The following is a 15007-nucleotide window of genomic DNA, read 5'->3' on the forward strand; positions in this document are numbered from 1 at the left end:
AATTAGGATTGTAATCTAATTTTTATTAATTTAATGTATGTGCTTATTTATATTTTAAGTAGTGTTTTTTAATTTAATTATATTTTAATTTAATGATCGTGATTTTGTGAGTTATATGTTTGTAGTATTTTGGAATATGTTTGAGTAGTATACGTTGAGTATTTTCATGCATTTTCGTGAAATTTTTCTAATTTATGAGAAAAAAGCAGTGTACATGGATATAGTGAAGAAAGAGTGTGCACAATGCCATTTTTGTGCAATTCTGAGATTTTTTTTAAGTAACAATAAGTCGACGTGTACATGGTTTAGTGATATTTTAATTAAATGATAGTTATTTTGTGAATTTTATGTTTGTAGGAATTTGGTATACGTTTTAGTTGAAGTAAACGTGCATGGAAATAATTTAAGTATTTGTAATGTTTGCGGTATGAATTCGTTGGTAACGTTTATAATATAATAGATAATTTAGAGGTAAAAGTTTTTAGATATTTTATTTATTTTATATGTGGAAATGTTCATATTTGGAAAGGTTATATACTTTTTCATGATAAGGTAATTTCATATATGTTCTTTTTACCGGGTTTAAAGATTCAGAAAATTGTCATGCATTTTCGTGAAATTTTTCTAATTTATGAGAAAAAAGCAGTGTACATGGATATAGTGAAGAGTGTGCGCAATGCCATTTTTGTGCAATTCTGAGATGTTTTTTTAAGTAAAAATAAGTCGACGTGTACATGTTATTGTGAAAAATACACAAGGAGTTTGCGATTGTGCACTTTTTCCCAATTTTGCAGTGAATATTTGTCATGATTAAGCAGTTTTGTTAGATAAAATTTCTAGCATAAGTGTAATTTGGCTAGTAGATTGTTGGAAGAAGTGTTCAGTAGATAAAAAGAAAAGAAACATGTCTTTACTTCGTGAAGACAAAATGGCGGCGGGGAAAAAAAATAGAGAGTTGCTGTAAAAGAGTTGGCCGCCAAATTTTTGCCAAGAAATCGCCAAGTTAACATAATCTAAAGATCAACCCATGTTTCTTTTCTTTTTATTTACTCAACACTTTTTCCATCAATCTGCTAGCCGAATTACACTTATGCTAGAAATTTTATAGAACAAAACTGCTTAGTCATGACAAATATTAACTGCAAAATTGGGAAAAAGTACAAACTCCTTGCCGCGTTTTTCAAAATCGCACATACACAGTAACCATGTACACGTCGAATTATTTTTACTTAAAAAAAATCCCAGAATTGCACAAAAATGGCATTGCGCACACTCTTCACTATATCCATGTACACTGCTTTTTTCTCATAAATTAGAAAAATTTCACGAAAATGCATGAAAATTTTGTGAATCTTTAAATTCGGTAAAAAGGACATATATGAAATTACCTGGTTGCGAAAAAGTATATACCCTTTCCAAGGATGAACATTTCCACGTATAATATAAATAAAATATCCAAAAACTTTTACCTCTAAATTATCTATTATAAACCTCACCAACGAATTTAGAACAAAACATTAAAAATGGTTACAAATACTTAGTCTCAAATATTTAAATTATTTCCATGCACGTTTACTTCTACTGAAACGTATACCAAACTGCTACAAACATATAATTCACAAAATAACTATCATTTAATTAAAATATAATTAAACCATGTACACGTTGACTTATTTTTACTTAAAAAAAATCCCAGAATTGCACAAAAATGGCATTGCGCACACTCTTCACTGTATCCATGTACACTGCTTTTTTCTCATAAATTAGAAAAATTTCACGAAAATGCATGAAAATTTTGTGAATCTTTAAATTCGGTAAAAAGGACATGTATGAAATTACCTGATAGTGAAACAGTATATACCCTTTCCAAGGATGAACATTTGCACGTATAAAATAAATAAAATATCCAAAAACTTTTCCCTCTAAATTATCTATTATAAACCTCACCTGCCAATTTATAACGCAAACATTAAAAATGGTTCCAAATACTTAGTGTCAAATACTTAAATTCTTTCCATGTACATTTACTTCTACTCAAACGTATTCCAAAATACTACAAACATATCTCTCTCAAAATCATGATCATTAAATTAAAATATAATTAAATTAAAAAACACTACTTAAAATGTAAATAAGCACATACATTAAATTAATAAAAATTAGCTTACAATCCTAATTACTTTAAACTAAATCATTGCTAATAACAATTTTCCAATAATACCATATTAATTTATTTACTCCTTACATTTAGAACAATGCATAAAAATTATATCCTCAAATAATTAAAAATACTAACTTACCTAATCTTCTACAGAATCTTGAGTGCATGGCGGATCACAAAATGTCCATTTTCACCAGATTTCTTGCACCGCCATTCAAGCTTATCTGTAATATCCTTCCTTTCACACAATCTCATTTCATTCCCACATGTTGGACATTCATACTTGTCCGCAGTTAAGCAATTCTTTTCAATTACACATAAACGCAATAAAAATTTCAGATTTACTTTATATAGGGCCATGGGATCCAAATATTAAACAACACTGTTTCACAAAACATAGAATGAAACTATTGCTATAAAGTACAGCAGATATTTTTACAAATTTACCCCCTTTTCCGATTAAAGAACAGTGATTCGTCCATTAATGTCACATGACATATCTCATGATCTTTCATTTCCCTCACACAAAATAATGCGTAATCGGAACTGAGTACTTCTCACATTATTTCCAAAGTCCTAGGTAGTAACCTTTATCGTCGCCAAACTACCTGTTACCATATCCCAAAGATTAGCCGTTTATTTTATTAAACGTTTCTTTCAATGTAAGTTGTTTAAGTTGCTTCGTTTTATGTGATAATACTTTCTCTTTAATTCTATAAACAGACATAATTTCTTGTTCAGTTACAAAGTTCCGCTGTTCAAGTCCCGTAATTGCTGTGCCGAGAATACCGACTAACTTGTCGATCAAAATTTTTTCGTTTTCACTAACCTCTCTGTCACCTTCTTCATGTCTTTATCCATTTTCTGCAGCAATTCCACTTTTTGTTTGATGGAAATGGAAACATACTTTCGTTTTGTAGATCCTTTGGGAGCTCCAGCATCAGAAATTCTATTTGATATAATCGAAAGTTCAAGTTTACTTTTATAAAATTGCTGTTATAGTCTGCAAAAAATAATAAGCTGGATCCAATTCGAAGATTAAAGAACAACGCAATCATCAACATTAACTGAAATAGATAATTTTAGCTTATACCGTCCGTTATACATTAAACGCGCACGCGAAAACGTATTCTGCGCTTGCGCACACGTTTATGCGCAGTCGTAAAGGTCTTACATGCAAGCTTAAACGCCTATGCGCATGTGTCAACGCGGTGCATGCACAGAAAGTTTTTAGCTTTGAGGTCTGAATTAACAATTTTTGACTGTATAAACAAAGGCTATATTGATGATTATTAATTCACGAATATGGTAAAAGTATAGTTTAGGGTACCCCTTGGCGATTTTTGGCGGTACATGGATACCGATTTTGTGTAATTCTTTGACTCGTTATTTTGGCTTGTGAAGTGGCGATTTTTGGCTCAAAAATCGCCACTACACAAAGCCAAAATAACAAGACAAACAATTGCACAAACTCGGTATCCATGTACACATCTACTTATTTTCACTTAAAAAAAAAAAACTCAAATTGCACAAAAATGGCATTGCGCACTCCTTTGACTTTATCCATGTACACGTCGACCTATTTTCACTTTCAAAAAATCCCAGAATTGCACAAACTTGCATTGCGTACTCCCTTTACTTTGTCCATGTACATATCGATATATTTTCACTTAAAAAGTCAAAGGAGCACCAAATTCTACAATATAGGCAAACAAAAAAAATACATAATCTTAATAAAATATGTTTTAAACCAAACAATAAAATAACAAAAAAAAAAAAAAAAAAAAAGGGAAAACATGTTATACATTTAAGCACTACCAAAAGCAATTATTCACTTATCATGATTTTCGAATTCGCTTCGTACACCCTGAGCCATGTAAAAATCAAAATATCAATCATACTCAAATGACTTTTTTCAAACCAGGTACTCTTTCTGATTGAACGCTTCACATAGTGACCATCTGAACCTTTCTTCCTACAAACCCATTCAAATCCATCTCAACGGTTTTAACACACACCACAAAAACCCTTACAAAACATCCCATGATTCAAAATTTCCCAGAATTATGCACCCGATTACGTCACAATAGGGTTTCCATAACATTCAACTACTCAGGCTACCATAAATGAAATAACTTGGCGATAAATCAAACAACAACTTCGCCATAATACAAGAGGTACCTTAAAGTCTACTCTACCCCACGAGGATTTCAAACATAACTTTAAGAAAAAGGAGGATTAACTATGAAAGCTATTTGACTGTAATTAAAACATACCTTTTACATGTATTTATATTTTTCAGTCATGCTGACACATTTTAATCAGATATTATATTTAAATTCTCAACCTTTGATATGGCATATGATCATAAGTATCAAATGTTATTTGCAAGTGAATAAAATTTTAAAATAACTTCTTTTTCTGACAAATCCTTTAACTACTTTTCTGATATTTTGATTACTTTAGAATACTTTATTTTTCGAATATTAAAAAATTTATCTTTGAAGTAGAGAATTAATAACCTAAGATTTAAAATTCTGAAAGATTTAAGAATGCAAGATTTAAAGGATAATATAAATATTATCTAATTATATAAATATTGTCTTTTAAATCCTTAATTATTAATATAAATTCAATGAGTGATTCCTTTTTTCGGACCTACTCTTATATGTGCACTCAGGTCGCCAAATATTTTTGGCGAGAAACTCCATGCTGCTATATATTACTATCTAAATTTTTTGTTTACATTTCAGACTTTAAGCCTAAAATGTCTCCAAAAACATGGTTTTCGCACATGCAAAAACCACATTTTGAACGCACAATTTAAGCTAAAAATCCAAAACAAAAACAAAAAATTTAGATAGCAAAAACATAAAGTTTCTAGCCAAAAATATTTGACAAGAATCCATGTTTATATGTTTAACTTAATAAAACATTGATATGTTTTAACTTAATAAAACATCTATGAATTGCACAATCTAGGCAACGAACGAATCTACGAACTATGCACACCTCGCTTTAATAAATTGACATAACAACAGTAAATTTCAAAGAATACCATGTAACCAGCATCCTGTTTCAACTTAAAAAAACATCTACGAATTGCACAATCTAGGCACTACGCACTAATCAACAAAATAAACTAAAAAAAATTTCAAACAAGTCAAAAAAACAACAATAATGACAAAAATTCATACTAAAAAAATAATAAACATAACATTCTACAAAATGAACAAGAATAAAATAAAATGCACTTACTATGAATGAATACTTTTTCGAACAGCAGAAATACCAATTTCATACCGTCTTTAACATGCCGCTATGTAATCATTATCCTATTTATATGACAGCCAGACACACTGTCCAGAAAATTCATATAGTCAAAAGTCTTTAATTCGGGATCGTCAGGACTTAGGCAATTCCGGATTATAGATCATCAGTTTAAATCTGGTAAGGTGGCATGCAGAAATTATAAAATTAAAAGTATAAAACCGTAATTTATGAAATAAGGAGAAATTATGATCTAAAGGGTATCAAAATTTACAAAAAAAAAAAAAAAAAAAAAAAAAAAAAAAAGCTGAATATTTATTTTTTAACTTTATTAAACATTTCTTTCAGCACGCGCATGCATAAAGCATACATTATGCATAGTCGAAATTAAAAAATTGCAGCCAGAAAACTATTTGATGTGTATTTGTGATATTTATAATGATGAGGAATTTAATTAAATCATATGAAAGATGGAGTACATCGAGATGAAATACTACATTTAGTAAGGAATTATAAGCCGAATAAAATAAAAACATCTGTCCTGAAAATAAGGATAGTGCTGCCAGATCAACTTTCAATTCATTGCGCGTGGTGACGTTTCCCCTCCCTCCACCCGCAGAGCAGTGTGAAATTGATAAACAGATTTCGGAATGGTTAGAGAAACAAAGGATATGCCTTTATCCACCTTTTGTTTGATGGACATCGAAACATGCTTTTGCTTTGTAGATCCTTTGGCAGCTCCAGAATCGGAAATTCTATTTGACATAATCGAAAGTTCAGGCTTACTTTTATAAAATTGCTCTAACAGTCTGCAAAAAATAATAAGCCGGATCCAATTCGAAGATTAAGGATCAACGCAATCTACAGCATTAACTGAAATATATAATTAGATAATTTTAGCTTAGCTTATACTGTCCGTTATACATTAAATGTGCATGCATAAACGTATTATGCGCATACGTAAACGCATATGCGCATGCATAAAGGTATTATGCATTTACGCATGTGCAGAAAGTTACTAGCTTTGATGTCCGGATTATAGATCATTCTGGATTATGGATGTCTGGATTAAAGACTTTTGACTGTACTATGGTTCACAAATAAATGTTCAAAACCTTCTTTTCCTAAATCCTTGTAAGATTTCCATTCATCCGAAAAAATAGTTGTACCAGGCTCAATCCACTCTTTAATACACTGCATCAGCGTTTCTCTACTTCTATCATGCACTGCCACTAAAAATAATCTCCCAGATCCTCTTTCCACATCTCCAAATACCCACTACCCCTCAACAGGAAGGCCACGATGATATTTCCGTTTGATGAACTTTGATTCATCAACTTCCACCACTTTATTTTTTCCCCCTATCTTCTCAGATACAGAGCAGACTCGTTAACAACTCCAACATCGTACCTTTTAATACTAAATTTCCTTTGCATACAATCTAAAATACACGATTGAAATCTTACCACCAGGTCTCTCATTGCAGCATAGGTCATTTCGAAACACGCACGACAGGAAACAACAAGCAATTAAACTACACCAGCAAAATATTTTTCACCATCAACAGGGTTGCCATACAACATGCAATTGTGCGAAAAGCCAGCGCAGAACACATATCGCCACATTTGGTAATATTAAGGCGCATATAAGAGTAGAGCCCTTTTTTCTTTGGTGGCAATTTGGAAATTAAGGCTAAGTTTTAAATGCAAATATCTTGAAAATGGCTACATGACTATTACAAAGTTAGGTAATAATACATAATTTAAGGCATATAATTTATTGAAATATCGATCAGTATGTCATTAAAAAAAATCAATATTTTTTTAAGTTTTTACGTTACAGGAATGCTGTATTATCCTAACTCATACTTTCAAGACATAGAAAAATGCAATTTACAGCATTTTGATCAGCCGTAGAATTGTTCTCCACTTTTTTAACTTTTTCTCTTTAGGGCTCCTGATGGCTCATGCATTTTAACTTGCAGCGATGATAACATTTTACGAATCTTCAATCTGCCTCCACAGATATGGGAAGCATCTCAGTGGGAAGACATTACAGAAATGGTAAGAGATAAATTTAGAGAATAAATATTTCATTTGAAATTTTAGTTTTATTTTATATCCTTATTTTGAAGATATTGATACATTTCAAGTAATGTAGATATATCAAAACAGAAGACAAACATGATAAAGTGAAAGATAAAATTAGCAAAGCAACAGCCTTGTGTATGGCATACATTTAGTCAAGAACTCTATCAATTTTGAGGGCAAACGGGTATAGATTCCTCTCCGCCAGGAGAAGAACAGTCTGCAAGACTAGATTGTAGATCATCAGTTTGCTCCACGCTTCCATATTACTATCTAAATTTTTCGTCTACATTTCGAACTTTAAGCCTAAAATCTCTCAAAAAATGTAGTTTTCGCACATGCAAAAATCCACGTTTTGAACACACAATTTAAGCTGAAAATCCAAAACAAAAACAAAAAATTTAGATAGCAAAGATGTAAAGTTTCTAACAAAAAATATTTGACAAGAATCCATGTACACAGCGATATGTTTTAACTTTAAAAAAATCTACGAATTGCACAATCTAGGCAGTGAACGAATCTATGAACTATGCACACCTAGCTTTAATAAATTAACATAACAACAATAAATTTCAAAAAATACCATGTATACAGCGTTCTGTTTCAACTAAAACATCTACGAATTGCACAATCTAGGCACTATGCACTAATCAACCACAAAACTAAAATAAATTTCAAACAATTATAAAAAACAACAATAACGACAGAAATTCATACTAAAAAAACAATGAACATGACATTCTACAAAATAAGAACTAGAATAAAATAAAATGCACTTACCATGAATGAATGCTTTTTCGAACAGCAGTAATACCAATTTCGTACTGCCTACACAATTTTATGTAAGTACTATATTGGGTTTTTACCAGGATATCAATTTTTGCCCTAATGCCTATCACTTTAATTGAATTTTTGAGATGCAATTACACTGTACACCCATAGATTAGAATAATTAGGTTGCAAAGTCATGTGGCAAGAAGTCACAGTTTTCAAAATATTTAAACATGGTTCTTTCTGTATAGCATTTTGTTTTTTATGCTTATCATTTCAGTCTTTAGGTTTTCATAATTTATAAATTCGATCATTATGTAAATAACTTGCAGTTATTCTTTTGATTTTAATTTCTGAGAGCAGATGGTTTGTATCACGTGGTATGGCTATCACATAGGCGACAGTCTTTAACGCGAGTTCGTGATTGATCATGCAAGTTACACAGTAAATACACTGAAAATTTCACGAAGTTATGATCTGCTTTGGTAAAAAAAAATAAAGTCTAATTCTGCTTAAGTGATTCACAATTCACAAATACACAATTTTATTTAAGTACTATTTAAAAGTGTTGGAAAAAATAAGCAAAATGCAACCCTGCTTTGCCAAGGCATACAATGTCTTTAATCCTGCTTTGTCAGGTGACACAAAATAACATTATTGAAGAATTTGAATTCTTTATATATATAAGTTGCTAAAGTGTGTGTCGCCAATAGTTTATTGTTGCCACTCAGAAAAAATGAGCGCAAAATTAACGTTTCTGCTGTTTTTAATTAATATCTCGGCCGATTAAAATCATAAGAAGATGAGAATGGTATCGATGGATTGGGAGAATTTTTTGGAATCCGAGGATACACGTCTCGAATTTCAACTCGCCACAGTTCCGTAGATATTCGAGAAAAAAGAATTTGGCATATAGCCAAATCCCTCTAATAGGGAACACACAAGAAAGAAAGTGGAAAATGTAGGGAAAATTAGTTTTTAATTAATATCTCAGCTAATTAGAGTCCCAAGAAGACGCGAAGGGTCAAAATGGCGTGCCACGGACCTGCGGAATCCAGCGGTGTGCTTTGCTAATCTCGGGAGCCAGTCATTTCGGAGGAGATGATGTTACTTCACCCCATATACAAATGTGGCTTAAGTTTCTGTTTGTCGCCGATAGTTTATTGGTTGCTTGCGTAACTGTGCTAGCCAATGGGGTGAAGTTGCCACGGCACAGGGTTGCCGCTTCAATTGAGACGTAGACAATTTCCTGTAAAACTTGCTGTTGCTATGACCATCCATAAGTCTCAGGGTGAAACGCTTAAGCGTGTTAGCATTTTTTTACCTGAGCCTGCATTTGGACACGGTCAACTTTATGTTGCCTGTTCAAGAGATCGTGAAAGAACGAATGTAAAATTAAAAATAATGGATGGTCCTCTGCAAGGCGAGCTTAAAAATGATGGAAAGATCTACACAAGAAATGTTGTGTACAATATTTCTTGTGTAGATCTTTGACATGTGACATGTACATCTTTGACATGTGAATTAACATTTTGTTATTTAAATCACCTTTATTTATTGATCTAGCAGTGGCTCTTAAGAAATGTACCACCAGTGGTTTTTTTCATTGCACTCTACTTTAAGCAATTAAGCAAGTAGAAGGGGGAAACCCCATGGGGCAGTAAGCAAAGGGGCATCCTCGCAGCCTGCCTTGGGTAATTCAGTTTAAATTAGCAGATACCTTTGCACAAATCATTTTAATTACAATTTATAATATATAGAACAGCGGTAATTTCGTATGACCGCCGGGCGTTCTAGTATGTCCATAATTACAACTTCACCATCATAATGAATTATGGTGTATTTTGCGTTGTCTTTTTACAATATTTTCTACTGTGGGATCATAGTTGATTCATTTTTGTGTGGCTCTCTTTAGTGAATTTTTCATGCTTTCGAAAAATATTGCTAACTGTGATGAATATCTGATCATGAATTACACTCATGTCCATAAATTAAGGATAATGCTAAATCAGGCAAAGGAAGAGTTAGAAGCAAAACATTATTAAAAAAATTTGACTTATTTGTCAAGCTTATTTATTAAACAAAAGGTAAAGAGCAAAAAAAGATGCTATATGTTTGATATTATTAAAAAAATTAGGAATTTTTTCTCCCTGGAGCAAATTACAAAAAAAAAACCCTATTTACTAAAAACCAATATTACATGGTTGGTATGATTGTTAATACATTGTATGTCTCCCAGACGATGCAATATAGTCCGTACAACGCCTAGACATGCTGAGTATCAAATTATCGATCTGATCTTGGGGGATATTACACTACTAAAAAAGCAATTCTCTCCGAAGTTCCAGTAGACATGTAGGAGGAGGTTGACTGGCTGCAACTCGTCGGCCAAGCATGTCCCACACGTGCTCTACTGTATTCAAGTCTGGTGAGAATGCTGGGCAGTCCATACGGGTGATATCCTCCGACTGAAGGCATTCGCTTACAATGTTTGCACGGTGAGGATGGTCGTTGTCATCCATAAACACAAATTGTGCGCCCATGGTGCCCTGAAACAAGCATACATGTTGTTCCAGAAGGACGTCCCGATAGATTTAACTTGTCATGGTTCCAATTTGAACATGCAGGTCAGTTCTGGAACACAATAATTCCACCCCAAACGAGCACTCCTGCACCACCGTAACGGTGTCTTTCAGTGATGTTTTCTTGGTGGTAACGGGTACCTGGAGCTCTCCATATGAAAGTCCTGCGAGAATCAGACTGCAAGCTAAACCTGGACTCGTCGGAAAACATCACACAAGCCCACTGTTGCGGTGTCCACAATGCATGCTGTCTACTCCAGGCTAACTGCAGGCGACAGTAAGTTGCAGTAAGTGGAATGCATCTGACAGGTCTACGAGCGTATAGACCAATCTGCCCTAAGCGTCTGTACACGGTCTGCCTTGAAATTGTCGTACCAGTGGCTGAAGAGAGCTGACGAGACAGGTTTGAGGCTATGCTCCGCCTGTTTCTTTTGACAGTAACTGCCAAATACCGGTCCTCATTCGGTGTTGTAACTCTGGGGCGACCTGTGTTGTAATGTCTACTCACATTACCATCATCTTGGAATCGTTGCCAAAGCTTGGAGATGACACTCTGGGCAATTCCAAGTTCGTCTGATATTTCCAGTTGGGTACGCCCACATTCCAGATGGCCGGTAATTCTATCATGTAAAAAATCATCCAAATGCATATTTTGTATCATAACTATTCGGTTATTGCACTGAAATGCTTATAAAGTGCCTGCGAACAATTTTACTTCTTTGCCTGTATTCCTTATAGATCACTCTCTTACACTCTCATCATTGTGGCGTACCATCGGTGTCATCTGTTTACTTCCTGAAAGTTGCATATGATTCTTCAAGATGTGTGTAGTGATTTTACAGGTGATATATTAATTTTAGAGTTCGATTTCCGCGTGACTCTGAATTATCCTTAATTTATGGACATGAGTGTAGATTAATTTGCTGGCCTGTATGAATTTATAAATTTCTTGTAAACCAAGGTTCGTTTATGATGGAATGGATAATTTTGTTTTGAAGCACATTTATTATTATTCTCTCTGTTTTGTTGAATGTGGCTGATGCTGGGACAGCATATACTAAGATATGGCAAATTAAGGAAATTTTAAGTGTTTTCTTGGCTTTGATGCTTAATTTCAACTTCATGTCGATGGTTTTAATAAAGTTATAATAATTGAATGCTTCCACTGTTGTGGAAAATAGCATAACTGGATGCATGCATTAAAGATGTTAGCTAAAAGCACAATACATCATCTAGGGAAAGCTTTTATCATTGATGGTTTCAAATCCCTTAGCTTTTCTTGTTTTTAAATTCTTGATAATTTTCCTATCTTACCCAGGGAAAATGGGTGATACGAAATTAATTTTACTTCTATTTTTGATACTTAAAACAGAATTTTGTATTTCCTCTTTGTGGTCTGTGTCATCAAGTTGGTGAGGTTTGAAGATCTCGGCTACTGCTGCCATGACATTTGCTATTTCTTTTTCTGCATGGTGGATTTCCCTTGTGAATAATAGGAGTTAAGTGATTTCTTCTTCCTTTTTGGATAGAATTTGCAATTGTCCAAACTGTATTAGGTTGTAAATCTAAGTTTACAAGTAGAGAATGCCATATATCTGATTGATAGTTTTCAATTTCATGGTCAATTTTCCTTGTAAGATAATTAACATTTCTTTTCTGTCCTGGGTCTCTGGTGGTATGCCAATGTTTCCTTCTTCTGTTTCTGTATTTAATTAAATCTTTAATGCAAGTTGGAAGAATAAAATTATTTGATGTAGGCATATGAATAAGAAGCATTTTTAATCATGGTTTGAATTACTGTAGTGATCAGATAAATTTGAACAACAGGTAGTATTTGTCAGCTGCTCTGTAAGTTTAGTCTAATTCACTTTAGTGCATTGCTTTTTAAGAGGCAGATAAATCCTGCAAAAATCAAAGTTCACTGAGTAATAACTTGATAATTTAGTTTGACAAGAGATCCTCTTTGACTTCCAAGTGTAGGGTTATGGTAACAATGTCCAGAATATCTCCTTGTTCGTTCGGATGATAACGTATTGGAGTATCCAGGGCCTTTGTTTTAACTTATTAGGTAATTACCAAGGATTCTTCCATTGCTATTAGTAATTCTCGAGCTCCAATTTTGATGTTTGGTGTTGATATGAACTGCGATAATAATAGGGTATCTTGCGGAAGTTAAAATGTTGAGGTTCTGGGTTCAGATTGCTTTTCTTGGGGGTTGTAAGCCATGGTGAATAGAAAATTTTCACTTGTGGTGTTATACTATTTTCACTTGTGGTGATGTAATTTTGTTATTATAATTGCAGTGCCTCTACCTCTGTTGTGTATCCTGACATTGCTAAGTACAGTGTAGCCATGTATCTTCAATTATTGCTGGGTCTAAGATGAGCCACATTTAAGAACATAACATCAACATTGTGTTTATCCAGATAATTGGTTACTTTGTGTATCTACTTTCTAGTTCCACTTGTGCTAAAGAAAGTAATATTCGGTTGGATCCTAGCAGAGCCCACACCCTTGACGCGCCCACTTATATGGCACGTATCGATGTATATATGTACAAAGTCAAGGGAGTGTGCAGTGCCAAGTTTATGCAATTCTGGGATGTTTTTTTAAGTGAAAATAGGTCGATGTGTACATGGATACCGAGTTTCTGCAATTCTTTGACTTTTTATTTTCAAGTTGGCGATTTTGAGAAAGCGCGAAGCAGTGGGTGATTCTGCACTTTCCCAGTTTGCCGCCAAGGCTGTGGGCTCTCCTACGATTTTACCTAATATTCAAGTAGCTGCTGGTCATTCCGATTAAGTTAACAACTTAATCATCTGTTAACCTCATTTTAATTTTAACATCTGTTGTGTAATGTTGAAATTAAAACGAGGTTTCTTTGGGTGGTGTAATATTTTTTATTTTCCAAGTCGTGTTAATTTTTGTGATTTCTTAATTTTTTGCTCCTACTAAGGCAAGGACTTCATTCTTGTTCAAATTAAACTTTTGAGGATTTCATTTTTGGTTTGTTCTCGGTTACTGTTCTTTATGAAAATTTTCAGGTACTTTACGCACCCCCTTTTATGCCGATACATGGTTCCCACCACACAGGGCACTTTCTTCTTTTTTTGCACTTACGATTAAATGATTCATGTGAACCTGCACATTTTAAACATCTCTCCTTTATACTGACCTTTATGCTCGTCGGGACTTCGACAGGACAGATCATCGGGATAGATGTGGAGCACACATTGTGTGCTAACTGCAGTAGATAGTCTCCCAAACAATATTGAGGTTCGGCAATTCCGGATTATCAGTTTTTCCAGATTATAGATCATCAGTATAAATCTGGTAAGATGGCATGCAGAAATTATAAAATTAAAAATATGAAACTGTAATTTATGAAATAAAGAGCAATTATAATCTAAAGGGTATCAAAATTTCCAAAAAAAAAAAAAAAAAAAGCTTAATATTTATTTGTTTACTTTATTAAGCATTTATTTCACATGCATAAAGCATACATTATGCATAGTCGAAATTAGAAAATTGCAACCAGAAAACTATTTGATATGTATTCGTGATATTTATAATGACGAGGAATTTGATTTAAATCATATCAAAGAGGATCAATCAATCATATCATGGAGTACATCGAGATGAAATACTACATTTAGTAAGGAATTACAGTCAAAAGTCGTTAATTTGGACACATGTAATTCGGAGTGATCTATAATCCGGACCTACAAACTTTTTGCGCAGACGCATGCGCATAGACGTTTAGGCATGCGCATAAGACCTTTACGGCTGCGCATATGTGTGTGTGCTTGCGCATAATACGTTTACGCAAGTGCATTTAATGTATAACGGACGGTATAAGCTAAAATTATCTAATTATCTATTTCAGTTAATGTTGCAGATTATGTTGTTCCTTAATCTTCGAATTGGATCCGGCTTATTATTTTTTGCAGACTGTTAGAGCAATTTTATAAAAGTAAGCTTGAACTTTCGATTATGTCAAATAGAATTTCTGATGCTGGAGCTCCCAAAGGATCTACAAAGCGAAAGTATGTTTCGATGTCCATCAAACAAAAAGTGGAATTGCTGCAAAAAATGGATAAAGGCATGAAGAAAGTGACAGAGAGATTAGTGAAAAT

At 33.3% G+C, this 15007-nt stretch overlaps 1 protein-coding gene across 2 annotated transcripts in view; it reads left to right on the forward strand.

The window, feature by feature from the left end:
• Nucleotides 1–15007, forward strand: part of WDR79 (Telomerase Cajal body protein 1 homolog) — a 78409-nt gene that overhangs the window by 3980 nt on the left and 59422 nt on the right. For both annotated transcript variants that reach the window (XM_085823205.1, XM_085823204.1), the window contains exon 2: nt 7383–7494. In XM_085823205.1, coding sequence (XP_085679331.1) covers nt 7383–7494 — 112 coding nt within the window. The remainder of the gene's footprint in view (nt 1–7382; nt 7495–15007) is intronic.

Source organism: Stegodyphus dumicola, chromosome 9, assembly GCF_044657685.1.
Source record: "Stegodyphus dumicola isolate Sdum_Otavi_A_Nest chromosome 9, ASM4465768v1".
NCBI lineage: Eukaryota > Metazoa > Arthropoda > Arachnida > Araneae > Eresidae > Stegodyphus > Stegodyphus dumicola.